This window comes from Poromitra crassiceps (genome assembly GCF_964638095.1).
Source record: "Poromitra crassiceps genome assembly, chromosome: 10".
Taxonomy (NCBI): domain Eukaryota; kingdom Metazoa; phylum Chordata; class Actinopteri; order Beryciformes; family Melamphaidae; genus Poromitra; species Poromitra crassiceps.
In genome coordinates this window covers 18,728,488-18,755,987 of record NC_139631.1, presented here as the reverse complement: position 1 = coordinate 18,755,987, position 27,500 = coordinate 18,728,488, and the positions used below count along the sequence as shown (strand labels likewise).

General features: G+C 45.5%; 1 protein-coding gene across 1 annotated transcript in view; it reads right to left on the bottom strand.

The window, feature by feature from the left end:
- The window catches only part of LOC310783718 (A disintegrin and metalloproteinase with thrombospondin motifs 12-like), a 25,515-nt gene extending 215 nt beyond the window's left edge, over positions 1 to 25,300 (bottom strand). Inside the window, exons 1-24 of the mRNA XM_083644646.1 lie at positions 24,912 to 25,300; positions 24,385 to 24,728; positions 14,666 to 14,843; positions 14,324 to 14,526; positions 14,021 to 14,104; positions 13,705 to 13,829; positions 13,412 to 13,561; positions 13,063 to 13,206; positions 12,316 to 12,460; positions 12,104 to 12,196; positions 11,810 to 11,955; positions 11,439 to 11,608; positions 10,795 to 10,928; positions 9,688 to 9,808; positions 8,410 to 8,654; positions 7,956 to 8,097; positions 7,663 to 7,789; positions 7,076 to 7,286; positions 5,644 to 6,909; positions 4,743 to 4,895; positions 4,411 to 4,587; positions 3,029 to 3,175; positions 2,617 to 2,770; positions 1 to 2,058 (exon numbers count right to left, since the gene is read on the bottom strand). The exon at positions 1 to 2,058 is cut by the window's left edge and continues 215 nt beyond it. Coding sequence (XP_083500772.1) covers positions 1,943 to 2,058; positions 2,617 to 2,770; positions 3,029 to 3,175; positions 4,411 to 4,587; positions 4,743 to 4,895; positions 5,644 to 6,909; positions 7,076 to 7,286; positions 7,663 to 7,789; positions 7,956 to 8,097; positions 8,410 to 8,654; positions 9,688 to 9,808; positions 10,795 to 10,928; positions 11,439 to 11,608; positions 11,810 to 11,955; positions 12,104 to 12,196; positions 12,316 to 12,460; positions 13,063 to 13,206; positions 13,412 to 13,561; positions 13,705 to 13,829; positions 14,021 to 14,104; positions 14,324 to 14,526; positions 14,666 to 14,843; positions 24,385 to 24,728; positions 24,912 to 25,032 — 4,896 coding nt within the window. The 5' untranslated portion in view covers positions 25,033 to 25,300 and the 3' untranslated portion in view covers positions 1 to 1,942. The remainder of the gene's footprint in view (positions 2,059 to 2,616; positions 2,771 to 3,028; positions 3,176 to 4,410; positions 4,588 to 4,742; positions 4,896 to 5,643; positions 6,910 to 7,075; positions 7,287 to 7,662; positions 7,790 to 7,955; positions 8,098 to 8,409; positions 8,655 to 9,687; positions 9,809 to 10,794; positions 10,929 to 11,438; positions 11,609 to 11,809; positions 11,956 to 12,103; positions 12,197 to 12,315; positions 12,461 to 13,062; positions 13,207 to 13,411; positions 13,562 to 13,704; positions 13,830 to 14,020; positions 14,105 to 14,323; positions 14,527 to 14,665; positions 14,844 to 24,384; positions 24,729 to 24,911) is intronic.
- Between the last annotated feature and the right edge of the window lie 2,200 nt (positions 25,301 to 27,500).

The window sequence follows — 27,500 nt, the reverse complement described above, 5'->3', positions numbered from 1 at the left end:
TTATCATCGACAATCACAGCACATCGACTAATGCAGAAACTTGTACCCAGAATAGTGTAAACACACAGTGCCAGCTCCGTAAACAAGAGCATTACTCAAGCGGAATAAAACAACAAAAATATGAGTATAAAAACATTGAGATTATTATTATTATTATTAACAATATACTGAGATCACCCAAATGATGTATTTACGAGCTATGAATCATCAGCACCACGTGTAAAAACAAGCACCTCTTGTCCAGAAACAGTTATTCATTATTTATTGTGAAAAGATGGTGATTTACATTGTGTTGAAAATGTAATTGATCCCCTACAATAGTATTCTGAAAACTGAGCATTACTGCGTCATCCCAGTCCAATCCAAACTGTAGGCATGTAAATCATCCGCCCATTATTGTATTACATCATACAATAGTAGTTACAAGTCAACTTAAGGGCAGGTAGGCAGAGATACACTGGAGATTAAAATGGGATCTTTTTCAACTGATAATGAAATTTTTTAATGATAGAGTCATCATCACATCACTAACATGGTTTGGAATTTTGAATTGGTCCATTCAATTAGCACAAGTAAGTCTCTGCTTTGAGAGAATAGCAGCACTTGGTGGATGATTTCACATTCAAATTCATATTTAAAATCTGTCAGATTGGAATGTCGCAATAGGCACATCTCCAGTGTGTGTTAGCCAATATGGATCATCAGGGGAAAGTCAACCCTCTCACATTTTGACATTATGGACAACATTCAACGAGGCAACGAGGTAAACTGTAAAGAGCAGCAAATAAAGCACTTGTTTCACCTGCTAAATGTTCAGTCCAGTAGCGGAGCGTACACTGGGGCAGAGGGTGCGCCCGCCCCGGGCCCACTCCCATCCCAATTTTTTTTTTTTTTGCATGCCAGGCCAGGCCAGGCCTGAGTGTGAGAGCAATTCAATCAATAGACAATAACATTGGTGTGTTTAAAATGAGATATTCCACTAAATATGGCTAAAACAGATTCAAACATGCAAAAAAAGCAATTTTTTCTTCGCCGCCGGCCTTAAATGAAAAAAAAAAAAAAAAAAAAAAAAAATTGGGATGGGGGGGCCCCTAAGAGCTTTGCCCCCCGTGGGCTGATAGGGTCGCTCCGCCCCTGGTTCAGTCTCTGGCAGTGTAGAAAGTCTTGGACATGCTCTGGTTAGCATTGATGTGGAATGCAGATTGTAATTAAAATGTCTCAGATGCTCTTATCAGGTGAAATCTCAAAGGGCGGAGCCAAGGAAGATTTGCGGACGGTGGAGTGAAGTTACCCAGGCAATCGCTAAAGGAACTATGGTCAAAATATGAATAAAGATTATGAATAGCAAATGACTTGTGAATGTTTCATTCATTCATGACAGTGGCAGTGCCATTCTTGCTGGCCTCTCTCACCACTTGTTTTTTTCCCCAACGGGCTTCAGTCCAACTTTACTTGACTAGAAAAACTGTATCTGGCAGGGAATTCAACAGTGCTTTTGCTTTTGTTTTACTCTGCTAGTGAAATTATTTTATAGTCAAAGCATTTTAATTTTAATTTCAAACACTTTTGAATTTTAATTTCGAGCACTTTTGTTTTCCAGAGTGCTCACCCCAACATGGCTCCATGAACAGTAGCCTAAACGTAGCTGCACTCAAAATGTGTATTCAGCAGCCGTATTTGGGCTTTTTCGTCTGCTTTCTTTGTCGCCTATTGTATGTTTCCAAAATGATTCCTTGGAAAAGATCACAAAACATATCTCAGTCGACCCAGTTTAGTTTGTAAGGACACCGTTTCAAATGAGTGTGTGGTGGTGTGGTGGGTGTTAGCACCTTGGTTGGGAGTAGTACTGTGCAAGCTGTGTTACTGTGGTTTGGGACTGGCTGAGGAGGATAAGTATGACTGTAGACAGGGATGTGTCGGGTGTGAGGGTGTGTTACCATGGCTACGGCCCACAGGTGACACAACACTGTCTCTGGACCGAGCGGAGCGAGCAGCGGCCCAGCAGCTTCAGCTTGTCACAGAAGCGAGACGACATGCTGTTCTTCCTGCATACTGGACCTGTTCAACAGGGAACAAGCTCCATTGAGTTTATTTATAAAGTGCTTTTTTTTTTTTTATCTCTTTCATCATTTTCTGTACAAATAGAAAAATAAACGTATCTTTATACACAAAGTTTGTACATTTTTTTTATCCAATTAACCCAACCACCCATTCCCTTGACCTCATGTCTGTATTCCCCCACTACTTCCCTCTAATGTCCCATCCCTTCAAACCTCCCTCTGAACCCTCCCACCCAACAGACCTTGCACCAAAAAAGGTAGGGAACAAAACAAAGAGCCCAAGTATGTAAACAGAGTACATGCAAGTATAGAGTGCTTTTACTCTAACAAACAGGTTTGCCACAAAGTGCTTTACAGAACACAAAGGACACAAGGATAAAAACAAACAAACAAATGAAAACTGATGTGTGGACCAAAATGCTCTAAGAAGGCCCATCTGCAGCACAAGTAGACAACTATACAGTCAATTCCTGTACCATGTGCTGGACCTGCATTTGCTTTTCAAAATCCCCACTAGGCCAGACAGAAAGGCAGAGCGAGAGAGCTGCATGCATACCTGTGCTGGTCTTGCACTCCTGCATATTGCACTTCCTCACTGTTTCTGGTTGGGTCATCTTCTCACAGAGGATGTTGGGCATTACAGCCAAATCCCCCTCACTCACACAGCTCACTTGACGCTGCTGCTGACCCCCGCCGCAACTCACTGAGCACTGTAAACACACACACACGCACGAACGCACGCACGCACGCACGCAAGCACACACACACACGCACTCACGCACGCACGCACGCACGCACGCGCACACACACACACACACACACACACACACACACACACACACACACACACGCACACACACACACACACAGACAGTGATAATTTAGTCCCCCTCCAAGACTATTATACGGACTAATTATTTTTTGTCCACAACATTAAAAACATCTCCAGTGCCCCTGATGTGCCTGACCTCCTCCCAGTCCTGGGGTTCCCAGTGACTGCAGGGCTTCAGTTTGCACGGCTCAGTGCTGTTCGGCCTCAGGGGGGCGCTACAGCGCTGAGGCTCGGGACAATACACCAGCCGCTCCCTGACTCCCTCGCCGCAGCTGCCCGAGCACTGAGGACGACACGACAATGTCAGATCATTTTGCAAATCGATACAAAGCAACAATATGATGAGAAATCAAATCTCTGTGTACATTTGCATGTGTGTGTCTGGTCTATCTATCAGGGTGGGAATTACACGGAGGCCATGGCCTCCATTGCCCCTCCTTCTGGCCGTGATGCCCTAAGGCCACCTTGGCAGTGCCCTGCTACCAGCCTGCTACTGTCAGTTGCTTTAAAAACATCAGTGATCTCAGTTTAATGTAGCCTGCCCTATGCAAAGGATGTGTATTTGGCTCATTTTAACACACATTTCAGAAAAGTCACTCTTCACGATGTCACTAGAGCAATGGCCTTTGTGCCCTGGCATGTGGCCTTGTGCCCTAAAAAAATATGCGACGCCGAAGGACAAATGGCCTTGCCCCTAAAATGACAAAATTCCCACCCTGTTGTCTATGCATACACCAAGCTCATTACAGTGTTCCTCACATTGTGGTTGGGGGTGTTGGATGCAAGTGGCGGCAAAATAACATCCCCTCATATTCTCATTGCTGTCTTATATCCCCTGATCACCATATGTGGTAGTTTCCCATTTTTAGCCATTAACCTTTAAGATTTTGACCACAAAATGCCGACAATGTTTGTGACTACATAGGTGAACTATATTGTTCCTCAATGCTTAATGTGGTAATACATGGGCAACTTTTGAGGCTGTGTAGAATCTGGCAATACATAACATGATGACGTTTAGTTGGAATGTGGACAGGAAAGTCGGACAAAATCAATCAATCAGCAAAGTGCACGCACTAACCGCAATGCCGAGAGAGCTAGTTCCCTTCTGGTGAACAGGCCTTTATACTGGGGAGTGAGTTTAACCAACAACTCGCTACCACTCGGGACTCACGAGGACTCTGATTCACTCTGATTTCCTGGCTTCTTTGATTATAAAGGACTGGGGCGTGCTGTATAATGAACATGGAAGTCACACATGGTCCCCAAATAAAGCCACACCAGCCATGTAAGAAAAAAATGCCACCAAACAAGCCTTTTTGACTTGTGACATCACAACGTAACACTCATTTCATTTGCCCGCGTACAGCGTCGCCAAGACAAGCCTTGTTATCCGCAGCATAGCATTTCTAACATCAATATTGATAATACTCAAGATGACAGTTACCAGAATCTTATTAAACATGTAATATATACAGTCCTAAGAAATAGTTATTGTGCCTAGAGTGTGTGCCCTACCTGTCCCCAGGGTGATGCTCTCCATGTCAAACAGGGTTTGTGGGGGCAGGACAAGGTGCTGGATGGTCTGGTGGACAGCGCCTGGCAGTGGAAAGGTCTGAGAGGACGTTTACTCTGGGAATCAACACACTGGACATCACGCTGCCTCCTCCCCACCACCGTACACTCCCCTGGACACTAAAGACACGGAGACAAGAGAGACATGGGCTCAGAGAATACATGGGTGAGCCAAGACCGCAGCAGCAACTGAGCCACTCGCTGGCTTGGAAAAGTAACCAGGTAGAAGAGTGATGGTCACATTCAGTCCTTGCGGGACACCCGAGGTTACCCACCTTGCTCCAGTTGCCGCTAGACCAGGTGGCGCAGGGGCGTAGGTGACAGGTACGTGCAGGCTCAGGCCTCTTCAGGTTGGCACAGGCCTCATCGTTCTGGGAACTGCACACTACTGTCCTCCACACGGCACCTATCCCGCATGATGTAGAACACTGGACAGAGAGGGGGGGGGGGGGGGTCTTTATCACAGCTTGGATTGTGTTTGTGTGTGTAATTGTGTGACAACTTAATGAAAGACTCATAAAATGAATTGCAATGCAATAATGTAACATCATAAAATGAACACCAGAAATTCTTAAAGGAAAAATACACCCTCAGATACCCTTCTCAACTAGTGTTTTGTTGCAGCCACGTCCCTCAACCCGCCCCTTCTCCTTTAGTTAGCGATTTACTCAGAAGGCCTCTCGACACGCCCCACACAATGTGCCTGAACTGGTTGGATTTGAGTCAGGCCTCTTGCTCAAAATGCAACGTGTCTTGCGGCCGCATTGCATTCTGGTCTATTGAGGCTACTGTTGGTGGAGGAATTGGCTACAATGGATCTCTCCCTTTATGATTGTGGAGCGTCAGTGCAAAATGGCGGGTCTACAAAGAACCCCTTGACCTTTGATTCGGAGAGGACTGCCGTCTGACACCAGCAAACCCTGTCATTTACCATTGATGATAGTTAAAAAATAAGAAGAAGAAGAAAGGAAGTGATATCAAGTCATCTATGTGTGGCCAGTTATCCGCACAAATAAGAAAAATACATACATACATACATACATACATACATACATACATACATACATACATACATACATACAAACAAACAAACAAACAACAAAATGGACCTAGAAATGCAAGGTACATCACCAACAGTGTTACAGTGTTTTAGGATGGATGGAGAGAGAGACTCACCTCACTCCAGTTTCCTGCTTTCCAGAATACGTCCATGCTGATTGGCTCTCGGACCATCAGGATGCTATGGTCACCAGGGGAGCTGCCCCTGGGACTTCCTGGTCTCTGCTTCTGGCTCTTGCCGCGATGGGAGGAGCCTTTGGAATGGGGCGAGGGCTTTTTAGAACGAGAGGTGGAAGTGATTTTCTTCGGGGGCTCAGTAGGCTCCTTCAGTGTAATAATCTTTCGTGTGGATTTGGGGGCAGCTGCAGTGGGAGGGGAGGGGGCTCGTGTTGTGTGGACGCTGGGGGCAGCTGCAGTGGGAGGGGAGGGGGCTCGTGTTGTGTGGAAGCGAGATTTTGACGGACTTGAGCGTCGCTTGGGTGTGGGAGTTGTGCGGGGTACACTGTGTGTCCAGTGGGTGTATGGGTTGAGGAAAGGGGTGGTGTTAGAGTTGGAGAGGGGATAGTGGCGAGTGGTCTTGGCCCAGGTTTCAGTGCTGGTGTGTGGGGTGGAGTAGGTGCGTGTAGTGGGCACTCTGGTTGTGCGTGTACTATGTGGGCTCGTCTGTAAAGGTGGGGCAGTAATGAGTGTGTGCGGTGTTGCTGTGGTGGGGGGCAATGTAATGGGAATCCTGAGTGACGGTGCTGTGGTAACAACATCCAGGTCGATAATCCCCTCCTCCTCTGTTGTCCTGTCCTCCACAACATAGTCATAACCCGGAGTGTACATCACCACGTCTGGCGTGCTCCCATCCTCTTCCTCTTCCCCCTCTCCTCCCTCTTTCTTTCCTCCATCAGTTCCCTTTGTTTTCTTCACAGTAGAAGTGGCATGAGTAGGGAAAAAGTCTCCTCCCTTATCTTCCATGCTCTCATTTCTCCTCACTACGCCACTGAACTCATAATCATCTGTGTCTATGATTTCAGTGGCTGTGGTTTTAGGGCTTGTGAAGGATGTGGTGGTCGGGATGAAAGCAGTTGTCGTCTCCTTGCTGGTTGTTTCCTCCCTCACAGTGATAACGGCTGTGGGCGTAGCTGTAGCAGCGGTGCTCTTGGGAGGCGAAGTAGGTGAGACCGGATGCCTGGTGGGGGGGCTCTTAGGTGGGTAGATGCGGCGGTACTTGGGCGGAGGCCCGGGTCGCCTGCCGAGACGCCGGTCACCTGGGCAGCTCAGCAGGCCACACAGAGATCTGGACCGAGGTTGGGTTGAGAGGTCGCAGGTCCTTTTGGGCGCTATCGCGCAAGTGACTGTCCGTGACCGAACACCTCCTCCACACGTCACTGGGCACTGCAGAGGACAAAGAATGCATTCAGATTGGAGTGGGGGCATAAATACACAAAGGATAACAAGACAAGATAGTCTGTGATCTTCAACACCTAAGCCAGAGAGGGAAGAAAAAGGAGAAAATCTAAATATCAAAGAGAGTGATTGAAAAAAGCAAAAGGCAGTGTACCTCTTGCCAGATACCGACAGCCCAGTCCTGTCCACAGGGTACATCTCTGTTGCACGGCACCAAAGGTTTGGGTTTAAGGAGATGCTTGCAGTCTACAGGGTGGAGCACCCTCTCCTCCCCTGCTACAGTGCGGACACAGAGCACCGTTCGCTTCCGCACTCCATCTGAGCCACAGGTGGCTGTGCAATGCTGCCAGCCCCCCACCCACCACCTGAAGGGCAAGATATGGAGAGGAAGAGGGTGTGAAGAGAAGAGAAGAGAACAGAACAGAACAGAACAGAACAGAACAGAACAGAACAGAACAGAACAGAACAGAACAGAACAGAACAGAACAGACAGTACTGATATTGGTATTCCAACAATTTAGGGCAGGGGCATGCAAACATAGTAAGCCTCATATAAGGCGAGTGCAACCATCTGTTTGTAACAGTGATTGATCTGCTAACCGCAGATCAGAGTACATGTCTTGGACATGCAGCTTCTAAAACTAAAAACTAAAATTGGCAATATAATCTCATCTAAGCTCATAATAGTAAAAGATGAACAAGCAGGTAACTAGTATAGCAAGAGTGTTTGAGAGTACGGACCTGGCAGGGCAATCCATATTCTTGCACTTGCGGTGTCTGTCTACTGGGCGGCTCTCAAGGCCACACAGATCCTCATCTACTACACCCACATCCATCTCAAAACAGCGTACCGGCTGATACTGCTCACCTGAGACGGACAGGCAGACAAACAGGCAGACAGAAAGCAGACGGGAAAACAATCATGATATGTATTATCAAAATATTTAAATATGACCCCAAAAAAATCACACTGCCATCACATTGTAGATCACTAAACAATGAGACATTTTAGTCAACTGAACTGCAATACCTACCTAAGCCACAGGTGGTGCTGCAGTCTGTCCATGCCCCATGTATCCACCTGTAAACAGGTTCGATGACCTCATTTCCCGTCCCGTGGCTCTTCTTGATGAGGTACTCATACTTTATACCTGGGTTCCTCTCCTGATACAGCAACTGGACAACCACATGGGTTATTGTAACTACCCACATGTCAGCACTCTTTATAACCAATCACCCAATTATTTTCAAGTTTTATTTGTTTACTTTTTCCACAAGCCGTTTATTTCAGAAAAAGTTGTTTATATTTTTAATTATTTCTATTTCAGCACACAAACAAAAACAAAGCCACTGCTCTGATTGGCTATTCATACTGGGAGTCCACCCATTTCTCTAGCCCTGATTGGTTGATTGCTGCCTGATTGTGAAAATGCAAAATACTGTGAAAAATCAGGACATGACCGATCCCCTCCCATCCCTTTAGCCTACCTGGAGCATGACAGGCTGCTTGGTGGGTCCGGGAGCGGTGAGGTTCTCCATGTTCCCGCTGCGTTCATAGTAGAACGTGGTTCCGCCGGCCTGGTACTCCCCATTCCACTGGATGATGTAATTACCGTTGAGGAAGTACTCCTCCGAGCCCTCACTCCGCAGAACCAGGAAGTTACCTGCCTCCTCCACTTCCTGCACCAGGATGTCTCGTGCCCCCTCAGGTATCACGCCCACATCCACGTACCCTGGGAGGAGGGGGGGGGGGGGGGTCGGGGGGCAGAGTCAGAGCGTGGTAATGGATGGCCCACCATGGCTGCTGCCTGCCACACTCACAACAGCATCCAGACTACCAGACAGTTTCTCTCTGATCTTTAATAGAGGGTGGGCTGCGTCTGTGGGGGTGGTTGGCATGTGAGTGAGTGTGTGTATATTCGGCGTGGGGGGCACTGCCCTGTCTCTGTTTTTTATAGTATGTGGAGTAAGGGGGCTGGTTGGGGGAGGGCGAGAGCAGCTATGAGTGGGTCTCTGGAGTTTAATGATGTTTGTGGGAAGGTGTGTGTGTTTCTGTGTTTGTGCAAAGGAGGGGGAGGTTTGCCCTTGGTCTAAGCCTTTTGAAGTCTTACACATCTGGGCTGGTTATCTGGAAAGGATGCTGTGAGGGGCACACAGACACACACAGACAGAGAGAGAGAGAGGGGGGGGGGGGGGAGACACTATACTATACTGCATGTTGTTTCTGTGAACATGTGGGCGAGCTATTCTTTTCAGAGAAAATTATAACAGTAAAATGGGCCGAAAGCATCAACAAGCATTATCTTTCCACAAATGCAAACACAGAGAGGCACGCACGTGCACACACACACACACACACACACACACACAACACACACACACACACACACACACACACACACACACACACACACACACACACACACACACACACACACACACACACACACAAGACAAGTAGAGCAGGACAAACAGCTGCATGGTCTGGACAAGAAGGCTGCCATGACAACAAGAAAACAACACAATGGCGTAATGCTAACAACCTGTCCTGAAATGACTTTCTCTCTGGAGAGATACACTTGAATGATGTCCCTTTTTCCAAAGGTGGGGGGGTCGAAGCCGTTTCTCAGAAGTGACGTAATATGCTGTCTGGTTTTTGTTACTGCGATTCTAATTTATATACTTTTGAACATTTAACTCTGGATAATTGATTTTACACCTGAGCACAAGTATTGTGAATTCCTTGTTGGCTTTTGTCAAACTCACCATAGCCTTCTCCTCCATCGAATGACTTATGGACCGTCTCACAGCTCCTGCCATCTCCCAAACAGACTCCGCAACGATCATCCACTGCATTTGAATCTATACCATAGTCACAGCCTACTTCCTACAGTCAAAATACACAAGAAACACAAAAGCAATCAACATACAGTACATATTACATATTAGGATATAACATAAGGTGAGTGCTGACGTAAAAATCTCTCTTCTTCTCTTCACTCTAATCCTGCCTCTAAATCTGATGATAGACACATTTTTTGTGCAAATTTTGGACAGAATTTGTCAGCAATGGGGTGAGATTTTCAGGAGTGAACATGGATGAGATAACAGATACTGCTAGGTAAAAAAAAGAAATAGAGTCTGCACACTGAAGTATCTGGCTCCCCGTCAGTTTATTAATAATAATAATAATAAACTAATAATAATAAACTAATAAACTGACCGGGAGCCAGATACTTCAGTGTGCAGACTCTATTTCTTTTTGACCTAGTTTGTTTAATTTGTCCGTCACCTGCCTTTTGTGAGTAGACGTGCGCACTCTATCTTCCTCTTCAATAACAGATAATGCTGCCATCGCTGTCATCTTGGTGCCCTCTTTTCCACTGAAAATTTAATCATTTACTCATTTTATCAAGGCTATTCACTGCAATTTCACAAGGTATTATAGGTTTATGTATGGGGCTGTTTTGTCCACAAAAAGAATAATCTATTCTATTGGCATCCAACAGCTAACTAGCCTCATTAAATGTTCTATGAAAATAATAAAATTATTATTCACTAGTTATGTTTACTATTTATTACCAGTTGTGGTCTTGCAGATTCCACCATTACGGTCGTTCAAAAAATATTTTGGGATGAGGAGAGGTCACCTGACCAATTTTCTTGCCTCCGATTGATTGGTTGCAGTAGAAACCTTGCCAGCAAAGCTTACTTTCTCGTCAAGCTCGGCTAGATTTATAATCGTTTTCAGTGAGGAAATATTTCCAGCAAAAATTACCAGCAAACTTTGCCCCAAATTTGCCCTATTCAATTGCCTGTGTATCATCTCCTTAAACCTATAACCCCCTCCAGTCTCTTACCCAGCCACACTACCTTGCACACTCCGTTGACACAGATGTTTCTGGAGTTGTTGTTCATGAAGCACGGAGTCCCGTCGGTCACAGCATCAAGCATCTTCTCCGAAAAATACTCACTGACTGGTCGACAGTGCAGCTCACAGGGGCTTACTGAAGATGGATTGGGGGGGGGGGGGGGGTTGCATTTGAATTCCAAAGAAATGCTAGTGATCAGTATGTTTTGCATGTGTGAATGTGTGAAAAACCACAAATAACGTAATCCCAAATGTTTCAGGGACTAACAGGGAATACTAATGAAGCATATTACTCACAGACAACAAAGCGTTTTTGGATCTCTATTGACTATAATTTATTTTACAGCAGACAGAAAATGACATCATGATCCCTGGTAATTTTGATCTGCATATAATTGAGAGTACATTGAGTTGTCCATAGGAAACAGAACAAAAACAGAGAAGTGTGCTCATTTCAGTTACTGAAGTTGCAACACTGGTGGCTGTACAAAGTATTTGGTGCCCCCTGTTGACTGAGACATACAATCACACCTACTGAACCTTGGAGATGTGAAAGGGGAACTGCATGTATCGCTAGTTTGTGTCTATATGTCTATCTATCTGTGGTATCTGATCTGATTGTATATTTGTGGCTTTCAATACTTACATGCGTTAGCCACAGGAATCCACTGGTAGAGCTCATTCTGGTAGGCCACGGTGTCAAACTCACTGCACAACATCTCTCTAAAGGTGGGTTTACTCTTCAGGCACAGCTTGGTGTTACAAGTGCGATAACGCTTCCTCTCCCCAGTACAGTACTTTCCCCCAAACTCTGGTCTGTGGAGAACAGTGGAGAGCTTTGAATCAACTGGGTGATCATAACTCAGAATCGTTCCATAGCGATGAAAAGGATGTCATGTCATTTTATGGAAGATGTTGAAAAAGAAATTAATCAATAAAGAAGGATGGGAGGATGGGACAAACCACATTTCCACTGTGTGGTTTGTTGTGTGAGACAGATCTAGAGTCAGTTCTTACTTGGGGCTGTTACATTCCCTCTCTGCTGCCTGAACTCCAGCTCCACAAGTCCTGGAGCAGTGAGACCAGGTGCTCCACTGTCCCCAGCCTCCATTCACTGTCTCTGGCAGCTTACCCACGATCACACACTCTCCTGAGATACACCACTGAGGGAGAAGAGATAGAGGTACCATGACACATTCAGCACAGAAGTCTCAGTCTCAGCCTTATACTGTATCTGTACTGCTATCCATACTCCTCCCCCGGCTAATGAAATCCAAACCCTAACAAGACAAAGCGACTGCCTCCATCCACCTTGTCAGGGCCACAGCGAGTGCCATCTATAGGGGAGTCCAGTTTGGAGCGACAGGAGCCGTTCACTGAGCACCAAAGAATCTGGCAAATATTCTGGAAAAAACACAACCCAAAGACAAATGAGCAGAGGATCCTATTTCACACATTTAATCAATCTTCTACAAGATTTTTGACCTTCAGTTTGTGTTTCTGAATATGTGCACAATACTCACATCAACCTCAGGGCAGAAGGTAGCATTGGGACCATACTGCAGCTGGCACTGGTGGTGCGTAGTGTAGCGGAGACCCAGTCGGGCCAATGGGGTGGTGAGGTCCCTCTTGGAAGGACGGTCATCCAGACAGAAACCCCAACCACGACTAAGACAGAGAGACACATGTCAGGTAGGAGACACATTGAAAGAAATGAACAGGGGGAAGGGTCAAGAAGCAGGAGAGAGAGAGAGAGACAGAGAGAGAGAGAGAGAGAGAGAGAGAGAGAGAGAGAGAGAGAGAGAGAGAGAGACAGGAAAAGAGAAAGAGTTTGATGGTCCAGAGAAAGAGGGAGGGCAAAAAAGTGAAATGAGGAAACACTGACAGACAGGAAGTGGTTTGTATGAGAAAATGAACTTCAACCTTTGAGCTCTTCTTACTAATCTGTCTTTTATTGTGTTCCTGCGGATACTCTGGCCTCATTTGTTACAATTGGTTTAGTGCTTGTTCAGTGTTTTGTCTCTTTGTTTCAGAAGTAAATTTGACTTGGGGGGGAAACAAATTCAACTTTTATGTATCTTCTATATCTTCCAATGAACACTACACCCATGTGAGTTCGATTATTGGACCATTTACACCCACTCCATGAAAATCTGTCCTTTCCATTCATCTGCTTTGAGGAAGAGTCATTCTAGTGTTGACTTGTGCCATTTTCCCATTCCATCCCCCACAAAGAGAAACAGTGTGGGCAGTTGAAGCTGTAGCCTTACTCTAGGAAACGTGTGATGTATTCCTTGGAGCAGGTGGACCAAGTGAGAGGCGAGCTGTCATACATCAGCTGTCTGGACATGATGAAGGGGTGTCTCCCGTCCAGCTCACAGTCATTCCCCTGGCCGTCATGATGGATACCAAAGCTGCATTCAAACACAACAAACACGGCTGGTTGAAATATCATCATAGAGATGTCAACAGCTGATTGCATTTCTAAACGTTATTGTCAGTTGCTCTCTCTCTCACACACACACACACACACACACACACACACACACACACACACACACACACACACACACACACACACACACACACACACACACACACACACACACACACACATACCTGTGGCCCATTTCATGAGCGATGGTGAAGGCGACAGGGAGGCCTGAGTCCTCATTGATGTTGCAGCTGCGGTGTGGTTGGCACATCCCAGACAGGTGGGACAGACCCAGGGTCTCACACGGCTTGTCGTACCCTGCACAGATGTCTTGCCTGGGGTAAAACACACAACATTTTATACATGCATATCAGTACATATTATTCAGCCATTTCAAGTTATGACCTGTGTGTGTGTGTGTGTGTGTGTGTGTGTGTGTGTGTGTGTGTGTGTGTGTGTGTGTGTGTGTTTTGCCTGCCTGGTGAGCAACACAGCCACGTCATGGTGAGCCGGGTGTGTGTCACTTTGTGGATTGAGGTTCTTCTGCCAGGCACAAAAACTGGCCAAAGTGGTGTCTGCATGGTGAACAATCTTCAACTCTTTCTGCAAGAGACAGTAACATTAGAAACACTGTCCTGATACCCAAAATCATCTTAGATTTTGCAATTTCAGTCAGTCTCCCTACTGATTTCATCATTGTGCTACTATTGTGATTTATTTTAAATCATATTTCAAACAAAAGTATATACCGCACATTATAGTTTCATAACGGCCTTGCACCAAGTGAGTCTTACCTCTTCTCCATGTAGGAGAATAAGGCGAACCAGGATGATGTGGATGGCATTCCCTATACTGGCATCATGGAAGATCCCAGCCACCTGTCAACAGAGAGATCATTCACTACCAGAACTATCATTGATCACTGAATTTTTATTCAAGCATTTACCAACTGAGCACCTCTGTAGAAACCTAGCCTAGCTTGGATGTTTAGAGGAGAGACACAGTATGTGGCTTATCAAGTGGGTAGCACCTCTCAGCCGCAAGTCTGCACATGATAAACCATTCCTCCCAAAGTAGAAGCCAATCTACCCACTCACCATGTTCATGATGGTGAAGATGTAGGACTCCACGTTGTCGCTGCCGTGGTAGTCGATGAGTTTGGAGTCGGCCACCACCATGGTCTCCACCCACCTCTCTCTGCTGACTGAGCGCTGGGAGCGCGGCCGAGCCTCTTCCTCCGCCTGCTCTCTCTCCCACGCCTCCCGCTCCCTCTCCACCTGCACAGAGTCTCTTGGAGCATCTACAGCGTGGAGAACGGAGCACATGACTTCAAGCACACGAGTGGCTTGTCCTCGCCTGACATGGGCGAAGACAGAGATGTAATTACGCCTGTGTTGTACAGTATACACAAACACACAGAGAATCAGAAACGCACGCACCATTAACTCCACAGGGGCCGGGTGTGTCCCGGGTCTGGGGGCTGCGTTTGTTTCTGTGCGTCGCTGTCGTGGCTCTGGGGTAGATTATGTGCGGTTCCGGAGTCCCCACAGCATCACCAGGAGGCTTCTGGACTGGCTCAATGAAATAGTGTCCCTCTGGCAAGGCAAAGAGGCCTCTCTATTCAAGACACATAGATTAAATGAAATCAATGGGTGCATGGGTCTGCTTATAAAGACGACAAGATAGCTCATTACAGAATAAGGGATTTATAGAGTGCATATGCACCATCATCCAGTCTCTCTCCGCATTGTACACAATGTTGTGCGAATGGGTGCGGAGCAAGATCAAATTATGGGTGTGTGTCTGTGATCATGGAAAGCATTTGACACGGCCAAAGGCGAAATACCTGCCTTGACATCAGTGATTGAGGTGTGGCCAGAGCAGAATTATAACAGGCTTCAAAGTTTCAGGCAGCCCAGAGAGAGCAGAGCAATAAACCATTTTCTGCCCCTAGAAGTGGATACATTTGAAAAATTATGTTAAAATATGGAATTAATGGCATTCATTATATACAGTAGAAGCCATATGCATCACTCAAAAAAACAACATGATTTCATGCTGATTCGCTCCTTAAAACTCTACTATGGAACTTTGACTTTGGCGCCACAAGTGTCAGCAGGAAATTATCGAATTTCTACAAGTTTGAAGGACTTTATTCAAATGATGCAACGTGACATCAGCAAGTTGCACATTGCTCAGACTTAAATGTCTTAGTGGCTGGTGGGGTGGGAGAAGGTTCAACAGGTTTGACCGTTATCATTTGCTGCGGTTTAGGAGAAAGTGTTATATTGTATTGTGCTCTTAAATGTCGACTCGTTGAATTCCTGTGCACCGAGCAGATTTCCCACCGGTGCCCCGAGCCTCCCTGAGACATTCCCTTTACTCTGGCAAACACGCAGCATCTCAATTAGGACGTGACGCTCTTCTCTGTTGATTTGGATTGATAAGGAGGGGGTCTTTTTACACAAAAATCATGCCTAGGCTAGTGCAGCTTTTGAGTCTCTCACGTGACGTAATTTATTCCCAGCCAATGACGACAATGAAAAATGATATTATAGCCTATATTGAATGATGTGCCATTATGTTGTAACATTTATGAGTGCATCAATGAATCCATCAAGCAATCTCTTAAAACAAGACTGTGATATTTGAGAAATGCACAGGCCTCAGGGTGAGTGGAGAGAAGTCCCCTTGTTAAACTAAAGCCTCCAGAAAAGGTCATTGCTGAGGACGTTTCATTAGGACGGGATCCATCATTAGCCAACAGTTCTGTATATGAACTAGAGCGTCCCCCCTTCCCCCCTTCCCTCCTTCCCTCCTTCCTTCCTTCCTTCCCTGGGGCAAATTCTCTGTTTCTCTGTCTGTTTCTTAAGTATGCCTTGCATGTTCTTACTGGTGCAGCCTATTGCCTTGTGGATCAGAGAGGTTTGCTGTTGAACAAACACATAGACAAATGCACACGCCCACGCCCACACTCACAGATAAGCGTACAAAAACAAAACACACACAAAAGACCAAGAGAGCTCTTTCACCTCTCTGACTTTCATGTACACCCACTTGCATTATGAACGTTCTCCAGCTCATTGTGAATGTGTGTGTACGCGTGCGTGTGTGTGTGTGTCAAGTTGAGTGTGTGTCCAAACAAGCCCAGACTGTGCAGGGATGAGCCCCTCCCTCTATCGCTACACCAACTTCCAAAAGAGAGAATGAGAGAGGGATGCATGATTCTTTCAAGAGCCAAACAGATGGAAAAGGGAAGGTCTATTAAGCACAGCTAAGAAGGGTTAGTTCAGTTGCAGGTGCAAAGAGAGCATTTTGATATGTTTTACTGTAGGGCAAAAAGAAGCGGACTCGTGCACATGCATACACATGCCATGGGAGATAATTACAGGAAAAAAAATCACTTAAAAGGTATAGTTCACATTTTTTTAAGTCTCGCCCAATTTGCTCCTTACCAATGAGGATGTTGATTGGTAGCATTCTTTCTCAGCACAATCCATGCTGTTCCTCATATTAACTATGGTAAGTTGGGAAAAAATGAATGCAAGGTCAATGGGGTCACGCTCCTGTATGTACAAGCTGACTGAGGCTCACTAAAATGTCATCCACAGTGTGCGCACACACACACACACACACACACACACACACACACACACACACACACACACACACACACACACACACACACACACACACACACACACACACACACACACACACACACACACACACACAGTGCACACAAAGTCATTTTCAGTGATCTTCAGTCAGCTTGTACATACAAGAGCGTGGCCCCATTGACCTTGCATTCGTTTTTGCCCAACGTTGCAGAGCTACTATGAGGTACTATGAGGCATGGATTGTGCTGAGAAAGAACTGTACCAATCAACATAATCATTGGTATGGTAAGTAGCAAATAGGGCTAGACTTTAAAAAACGTCGACTATCCCTTTAACATGCACATCTATTACGTAATAATGAATTATGAAGAATTCTACAGAGACAATGAAAATGTGATTTGCAGTTCATTCTTGGATTTCTCTCCTGTCGAGGGGCCAAGGACAGATGTGTGAAATCAGGCCGTGCAATGCTTCCAGTTTGACCAGTTGTGGTTCCAAGGACCTGACCTGCTGTTTCCTGCTGCTATGCACAGCTCAGCTTTTTAGGTCATCCTGACAAGCTTTGCTCAAAGTCCAGTATCACTAAAATGATTCTCCAAACACATTCATTCAGGACTCTCCAGAGCTCTGGGCGGGTTTCTTGTTTCTCCATACAGAGTTCACAAAGTGCAAATCTAGAGCAGCCATCCCCTTTATAAAGAGTACTTTACTACACTTGTAACATTAAATCTTACAGTGAGAGAGAAAACAGAGAAAAAGATAATATTGCCTGTCAGAAAATGGACAGGGTGGAGAAATGGTTAGGGGCCAAAAACTGAGGTTCTGTAACTTTGGAGTATATCACTCAGGAGCTATCTCCTGTTGATGCTCAGTTTGTCAAACCAGGCTTGTTTTCATATGAAACGCCACCACTACAACAACAATACTTTTTGCATAGCTCTTTTGACCGACATAAACAAACGGTAAGTCCTCTGTCTATGGCTGAGGTTGGGTTATCCTGGTGAATGCTTGAGATGAGAAAGGCTTCTCCAACACTGACTCAGTGTGTGGCCGCTGGCCAGGGCTCCCAGTGCTGCACAGAACTCATCCATAAAGCATGCAGGCTGAGTTGTGTCAGTGGGGAAATCTCCCCTAAAGACCCTGTGCAGAACATGTTCAGCTGGATCTACTCTGCATGCTCTGTGCAAAGTGACAGGATACAATTGTATCCATTTTTTTATCGCTACATGTCATGATTCCGCACTGCTGTGCTGCACATTATGGAGAGACATAAGTTGATTGCATAGTATTCTGGGTTATCATGTGTGCTCGCTATGGGCTCTGAGTATGTTTTTCTGACTGTTATACTTCGAAGTGAGTCCCAGCAGACATAACCAGGTGGTGGAGTGCACATCAACCGGGGAGGAATGCTACAGAGAGGCCCGTCCAAACATTCAGACCACGGCTCGCCATGATCTGTATGATCTGCATACCAAATACAGTCCTACCGTGCAGCGCTGCTGCATGCACAGCTTTGCTTGCACAGTGTAGTTATAGTGTTACATAGTGATCCTTAAAGTACCATGTGTAGCTCCTAGGTGATGTCTGAGCTCAACAATCACAAAGACACGCAGCTTGAAAGGACAGTGACAAGCTTTGTTTTTCATTGACAGTAAAGGGGCGTGGCTCTGCAACAAAACCGGGTGATTACTCTGTCCCAGATTTAGTTCGGAATCCCAAATGTTCTGCCAGCTGAAACAGCCGTGGACTCCGCAGTGCACTCTCTCTCTCTCCACCACTCCTCCCTCTGCCGCCCCCCTGCCCTTCTCCACCTCCTTTTGGTTAATCCCCTCCTCTGTAACGGAGAGGAAGCATGTTGGGGGTGTGAGGTGCCAGAGCCAGGGGAGGTTACCATAACACAGGTCTGTGTTCTAAATACAGCAGCCATGTGGAACTGCTTTACTTCTGTTTCCTGCTTCTGTGGGTTTGGTGGTCCAGGCCAACTGGGTCTGGAATAAAGTCTCCGCTGTTACACAGAGCCTGTGGCCTTAGCAGTGATTACTGGGACACATTATGAAGAGGTGGAGGAGGCGGATGGTGCTTATTACTGCAATATGATTAATCACAACACTTTTCTACCAAACGGCATCCTGTATTTACTTAGACAAGGACAACCCAAACAATAACCTTTCGATGATTATGGGCTTTTAGTTTGCGGTAATGTTTCTTGGAAAGTAATTACGCCAGAGGGATGATTTCTTTACCTCAAAGGTCAGAAATATCGTCATTTTTCATAGTGTGAGGAAATATGCATTTAAGTAAAGAAAATACCAAAAATAATAGGTCTGAACTTGCATTCACTTGCCCTGTGTTGTGCCTCGGGGGTTACCAATGCCTACTGAAAAAGCTTAGGGTTTGCTTGAATTGAAAGGTTTCCCGCAGAAACAAAAAAAGACTCTGACAACGTTCTGCCAACTCTGGTCCTTGCAGTTTCGCTGAAGTTCTCTACAGTAAATAATGCAGATGAAAGCTGAGAATTTACACTTTGTCAAGACGTGATCGCCCGTAAAGTCAATACAGCTGACTGCGGCGTAGCTCTATTTGTTTGAGCAAATGTGACTCGGTTTGCTCAACCAGAAGTGCCCTGGTGAAATGAGAGGATGTAGAGGTGTTAATTTAGCAGCAGGGACCACATTGTGGCTTACAGCATTCAAAAGGCACGGGCGGGCCTGTTCTGTCGCCTGGATTGACTCCCGTTCGGTGCCAAGTGGCCCTCCTCCTTTCCTTCATTCTGTGCAGCCCACCAATCACAGCCCGCGCTCAGGGCCAGGAGAACAAATCAGGCTGTAGACAAAGCAGGCCTCTCACCCCTCCCCAGCTGTAGGCACAGCACAGGCAGGTATGCAGCTATTTCCTAAGCAGTTGTGTTATGCAAACATATCGCAGGGTGATCATCTTCACCGACCAACACACTGCTTAAAAAGAGCAATTAAACTGTGATACTATGCCACTAAACTCATTTCGTACAAGTCGAAATAGCCTAATGGTTGGCAATTATGGTAATATAGAACTATTACCCCAACTATTGTGGGGGTGTTATTCTCTAGATTGTTTTGAGGAAAAGTAATCCAAAGGTAAGTGAAAGTAATCCAATTACACTACTCAATTGGAGTATTCCACAATTCCAAGCAGGTTATCAGAAAGCTGTAATGGATTATGTTTGGAAACGTAACCCTCGCAATCTCTGTAATGCATAGTAAACAAACACTTGGCTATTTTATTGTATTGTCATTCTTTTTTAACATTTTATTGTATTTTACTTTCCCTCCTTACTCTTTTTTGTTATTGCTGTGGTCTTTTTGCTGCCTGTTTTTAGGCACTTTGTACCTTCTGTTTTGAAATGTGCTACAAAAATAAAGTTTATTGTCATTATTTGGTATTTTGAAGCTGTCCGTCTCTGTCTGCATCCCTGAGGGTGACTGACCGTAACAGCAGCTGGGAATCTTTGCCTCCCACATCTGGCTGGCTGAGCTGCTGTTCAGTGGTCTCCCTGTGGTCTGAGCTGCTGTGACCCTTCTTCCACAGAACAGAGTGGCACTTGATTAGATGAGTGTGGTTGGAGAGAAGGGACAAACTGGAGCGTTCAGCATTGCAGAGAAATTCTCTTTATAGCTTGTAGGTACAGGGACTGAACGGCAGCTCATAGCTTGTAGATACAGGGACTGAACATCAGCTCTTTATAGCTTGTAGATACAGGGACTGAACGGCAGCTCTTTATAGCTTGTAGATACAGGGACTGAACGGCAGCTCATAGCTTGTAGATACAGGGACTGGACGGCAGCTCTTTATAGCTTGTAGATACAGGGACTGGACGGCAGCTCTTTATAGCTTGTAGATACAGGGACTGGACGGCAGCTCTTTATAGCTTGTAGATACAGGGACTGAACGGCAGCTCTTTATAGCTTGTAGATACAGGGACTGGACGGCAGCTCTTTATAGCTTGTAGATACAGGGACTGAACGGCAGCTCTTTATAGCTTGTAGATACAGGGACTGAACGGCAGCTCTTTATAGCTTGTAGATACAGGGACTGAACGGCAGCTCTTTATAGCTTGTAGATACAGGGACTGGACGGCAGCTCTTTATAGCTTGTAGATACAGGGACTGGACGGCAGCTCTTTATAGCTTGTAGATACAGGGACTGAACGGCAGCTCTTTATAGCTTGTAGATACAGGGACTGGACGGCAGCTCTTTATAGCTTGTAGATACAGGGACTGGACAGCAGTAGGAATTTAGAGTGACGTAACATATTTTCCTTCGAGGATTACTGAGAGCATGTAAACTGGGTCACATGTATAAATTATGGAACCGGCAGAGCGGCTGTCATGTTCGTCTGTTTGCTCTGAGTCAGGTACAGATAGGCTACAACAGGCGGTTTTCACCAGGCCGTCGTACCACATTAACTGCATTTACAAGCTTTGGCAGAAAGAGGCACTGCAACCCAAACAAACATGACAGACGAGCAGGAGGCAAGACTCTGCAGGAGAGGTATTCCTGCTGGGACAGAATCAAATACAGCGAGACATTCTTCATGGCTAAAACTGACACATCCAATCATTTCAGAGGGAGAAGTTCCTCCTTCTCCACATCCGCTTCCGATTCGCTTGTTTCAAATCATTACTACTAGAAACAGAGTAGCGCTCCTTTCTATCCTAGCGTGCCTCGTCCTCGTCCTTCCCATCGCTCACTTCTACTACCTCGGTTTGCCCTCGAGGCACACAGAAATAATATAATACATACACAGTATATCATCCTCATCGTCATCATATAAAAGGGAGTAAGTGGGTTCTGTCTGTTTCTCGGTTAAACATTTTGTCCCACATTTTTTGTCCCACATCGGATGATGTCACTTGAGCAATTGTGATGTCACTGATGATGTCACAATGTCTATGGCATGCGAAGTTGAGCAATTGGGTGCTGAGTGATGTCATTCGAGCACTCCATGATGTGATCAGTGATGGTCACTCAAGCAACTGTGATGTCATCAGTGAGTGATGTCATCAGTGATGCGAAATTGGGCAAATGGGCACTGAGTGATGTCATTCGAGCACTCCATGATGTGATCAGTGATGGTCACTCAAGCAACTGTGATGTCATCAGTGAGTGATGTCATCAGTGATGTGAAATTGCGCAATTGTGCGCTGCGCATGCCAACGGAGCTGGAGAGGCCACGCAGCAGCTGAGCTGCGGGCGAGACACTCGATGTCATCAGTGACGGTCACTCGCGCAATTGTGATGTCACTTATGATGTCACAATGTCTATTACATGCAAAGTTGAGCAATGGTGCACTGAGTGATGTCACTCGAGCACTCCATGATGTGATCAGTGATGGTCACTCGAGCAATTGTGATGTCATCAGTAAGTGATGTCATCAGTGATGCGAAGTTGAGCAAATGTGCGCTGCTCATGCCAATAGTGCAGGCGAGGCCACACAGCAGCCAAGCTGTGGGCAAGGCCATGCAGCGGCTGAGCTAGCGAGCCCGTGCAGCAGGCAAGCAGCAGCGAGATGCCTATATATATATTTGTATGTATATATATTGATAATTGTTTCTAGTCTTTACACGCGATGGGATCACACCAGCCACGACACCCGTCGCGACAATCGAATGTGGACCAGGCAAGTGCATAAAGTGTACATCTGTGTGTGTGTGTGTGTATGTGTGTGTGTGTGTGTGTGTGTGTCTGTGTGTGTGTGTGTGTGTGTGTGTGTGTGTATGTGTGTGTGTGTGTGTGTGTGTGTGTGTGTGTGTGTGTGTGTGTGTGTGTGTGTGTGTGCGCGTGCATGCGTGCGTGTGTGTGTGATCAATTATAGTGCTATTTTGGTAAAACAACCAAAAAACGACACTTTACCAAAACGAGAGAACATACATTTGAATAATTAACATGACCTCATGAAGCCAAAATATACATGAACACTATTTTGATGGCAGTGTTTTATCGTGTGTAACTGATGCGTAAGACATAAACACATTGTGTGTATTGTTTTGGTGGAAAGAGTTTAGACAAAGTGGTTAACTCTTTTCAGTTTTGTGTGTAGAGTTTTGAGAAATTGAGCCACGGTTTCAGGAAATGTGTTGAAATGTTTTGCTGAAATTAAACAGTCAATACTTCAAAAACACAAATGACTCTTTGGATATTACTATTTGGCAAGATAAGCTAAGGTCTTAAAATTGTACATAACATCAAAAACGTACATTGTCAGCAATTATTTTGTAAGCGTATATACATTTTTCATATGGTGGCTATCTATTTTGGACTGAAAATTCATATGGTGTGCTGCTCTCTTTCTGCTCACCAGCTGTCTTTCTCTCCTTTGTAGTTGAAATACTTTTATGATTAGAAACGTTACAGTACAGTAAAAACAAAAGCACACAGACACTCTGAGAATAAATTGTATAGCCGAACTCCCCGACTCTCCATCTGTCACTCTATTATTCCAGTCAATAAAAATATGCCAAAGTAATTATTGTATCTGCAGTATAACTTATTATAGAACAAAGTAACAAATATGGTTGCAGAGATTTTAAAGAACAGATAGATAGATAGATAGATAGATAGTACTGTAGATAGTGAGTGAGTGAGTGAGTGTGTGTGTGTGTGTGTGTGTGTGTGTGTGTGTGTGTGTGTGTGTGTGTGTGTGTGTGTGTGTGTGTGTGTGTGAGAGAGAGAGAGAGAGTGAGTGAGTGAGTGAGTGAGGCAATGGATCAATGAATGAGTAAAGGGGTGAAAGTAAAAAGACAGAAAGGGTTTCATGGTCGGCCGAGAAGGAACACGCGTTCCAGGTTCTGACTGCAGCAGTCTCGTTCTGCAAATAGTGTCAGGAAGTCTTTGAAGGGCAAACTAACAGACAGGGCACTGTCAGTTGGAGGGGTTTGCTTAGGAGCCTGGCTAAACCACATACCAGCTTCCCCAGAGTGATGCCCCTCTCCCCTGTGTATCTTCAAAAAGGGGGGGGGGATTCCTGCCAACAGCAAGTGTAGGCTACTTTAGAACAGTGGTTCTCAACGTGGGGTGCGGGGACTATACCAGGGTCTGTGGGAGGGTTCTAGGGGCCCGCAGCAAATTGACGAATTGTTCAATCTCAGCATTATTTCATTTACAAGAAGTTAATAAAATTAGACAATGTAGAAAAAATCCTATTTTGTAATCTCTCTACCTACAATGAAGATAGCCTGCATGGAATTCTGGACAAAATCATATCTCACAATACAAAAAATTCTCAGATTTGCGTTCGAGAGACAAAATCTCATCATGGTGGTCTGTGGCCCAAATATACAGTGTGTGTATATATATATATATATATATATATATATATATATATATATATATATATATATATATATATATATATATATATATATATATATAAGAATCACTCACTTATGCACATTTTCTGCAGGATTGAACATGATTGAGGTTTGAATCCAATGAATGAGACAAACAGATTGAACTAATTGCCCTGGTCTGCATGCAACAGAATGAGAATGGGACGTCTTACCAGTCCTTTGCAGGTGCTGATGGCAGCTGTTCCATGCGCGCCAGAGTGCGCCACCGTGCCAAGGAGGTGGCAGGAGTCCCCCCCGGAGAGACGATGCTCCGTACTGCTGCCCCTCCTCTCCAGAGCGTAGTCGCTTGAAACCAGGTGATTGTTTGCAGTCAAATTGAAAAATAAAAGCCGACCTTTGTAGTTGAGCTCGTAATAAACCTGTCCCTCCAAGCCCGGGGGTCGCAGGTCACGCTTGACTCGCCCACCCTTGAAGTGGTGAGAAAGAGAGTGGGAGATGAACTGTCCATCTGCGGCGACCTTCACTGGGTGCACGATGGACTGATCTGACTGTGGACCTAGAATAGAATAGAATACAATACAATAGAATAGAATAATAAGCTGGTTTGTGGTAGGTTACAAAGTTTTGTAGCCTACAGGTTGAACAGTTTTAGCTTTTTATGCACTTACTATGGAGCCTGCACAAGTGATGCACTGCATTCAGAAGCAATGCACCTATTAAAACTGCAGCACCCACTGACCTGTTTCTGCAAAGGGGGAGAAGATAAGTCTGCTGGATTCGGAGAAGTATTCGTGGCCGGCTGCCAAAATGAAAACAAAATGTAGCAGAAAAAGGACCCGGCTCTCCTGCGAACATGGCATATTTCATCTAACCAAACCCAAAACACTGCAAAAGATTTCTCGGCATTGGAGGTCCAGTTGCGTTATTGGCGGTCTGTCTGGCGACCACTTCGGTCCTGCACTGGCCTGTGTCATGACATGAATAAGCGGAGAAATCTCCCTTCACGAAGGGAAACGTGCACCGATGGAAGGCTGGGGATCACAGAACAGCCTGATTTAAAGAGGGAGAAAGCTGCGAGTGTGCGGATGAGGGGAGGAGTGTTCTTGGGCCAGTGTCTTGTTTCCTTTCCTTGCAGGAGCGAGCGAGGGGGGGGCAGCTGAGGAGACGCTCTCACTGGCCGTATCTGCATCTTTATAATTGCCTCTAGTCTTTACACGCGATGGGATCACACACCAGCCAGCCGCGACGCCCGCCGCGGCAAACGAATGTGGGCCAGGAGCGTAAGTGTAGGTGTCTCAGCAAGGGACCACATTTTGCTATGACACACACACACATATGGGGCGTTACACGCACGCACGCACGCACGCACGCGCACGCACGCACGCACACACGCACGCACGCACGCACACACACACACACACACACACACACACACACACACACACACACACACACACACACACACACACACACACACACACACACACACACACACACACACACACACAATTTCTTTATTTGGATTTTCAATTAAGAGGGTAGTCCTATCAAAATCAAAATGTATTTCAGAGTGAGAATGTAATGTAGAGAAAAAAGCATGACATAGGCCTATAGGCACACAAGCTATAAAACATCTATAGGTAGGTAGCCTACATCTGGGTGAATGTAGCCTACTGACTGTAAAGCGCTTTGGATAAAAGCGCTATATAAATGCAGGCCATTTACCATTTACAATTTATGGATAGGTGACAGCGTCTTTTCCATTATGCTATGTAAATGTTGAGTATTTATCCAAGTGGCTGTGCACTGTAAATATGAACTCTTCCAAAATTTGTTCAAAAGTTATCCAAAAGTAATGGAAAGTAATCAGCTACATTACTTTTATATTGTGATACTTGGATTACATTTTTTAACAGGTAACTAGTAATTGTATTGGATTACATTTTTAAAGTAACCTTTCCAGCCCTTGGTACCTGCCTATGATGGCACACAAGACAGCACAAAATTTAAGTGATTTAACTAGATGTTTTGCACTTATTTTTGTCAGTCCAGCCATTTGGAGTCCACGCACGTGTAACAAATGACTGTGAGTCCTCGTGAGTCCCGAGTGGTAGCCAGCGAGTAGTTGGTTAAACTCACTCCCAGTATATAGGCCCGTTAACCAGCTCCGCCACGGGAGCTTAGCTCTCTTGGCATAGTGGTTATTAGCGCGTGCACTTTGGAAACAGTTGGTCGGCGGATCGAATCCCACTCCACCCCTGGGCAAGCCCTTAACCTGGGTTGCAATGCTGACAGTGCTGTCAACACAATGCAGGGTAGGCTACATTGGTGCCGTGACCCAGATGTCCAGTGGGTGTGGAGTGAGTTTAGGGGGGTGAGTGTAACCGAATGACTGTGAGTCCCGAGCTATTTATTTAGCTCAGTGGTCCCGAGTGGTAGTGAGTAGGTTGGTTAAACTCACTCCCCAGTATAAAGGCCCATTAGCCAGCTCTGCCTCTCTTGGCATAGTGGTTAGCGCATGCACTTTGGAAGTGGGAGGTCGGCGGATCGAATCCCACTCCACCCCTGGGCAAGCCATAGGTTGCTGCCAGTGCTATCAACACAACACAGGTTACACACACACACGTCCTAAACTGCCAAAGATTAAGGCAATAGGTTTACAGTTATATCCGGATGCACCAATGACATCTGCTAGTGGTTTGTAATTTACTGTAGTATTTTGGAGCTGAAGCAAATGTCCATGAATGAATCAAAGGAACAATCAATTTCCAAAATAAAAACAGTCTTGGTCGTTTCATTAATCATGACGACATCCAGAGTGTTAGGAGAGGTCTTAATAACACGGTCAAGTGTGCTGTTGTGATTAGATGAAGAAAACCAGTCCATCTGAACAGTTTTGTGCGTGTGAAGTTTTGTCAGCTGTTCCATCTTGAGGCGCAGTTCTTTGGCAATCACACACACACACACACACACACACACACACACACACACACACACACACACACACACACACACACACACACACACACACACACACACACACACACACACACACACACACACACACCACAAACAATAGCAGCCAACGCTGTCACGGCTGGTAATATAATAGTGCATGTAATGGATTGATTTTAGTGCCTCCAGTGGTGCAATGCGAAACGATTTGATGATTCCCTGCCAAGCGAACAGCAAACTGCATTTGGGCTACAACCATCTCATAATAAAATTGGCTAGTGGACCATGAGTCTGTGAGTCACAATTTGTCACAAACACCCGGGCCGACCGATACAATGCCCAACCAATAGATACAGGACCGATACCATCACCG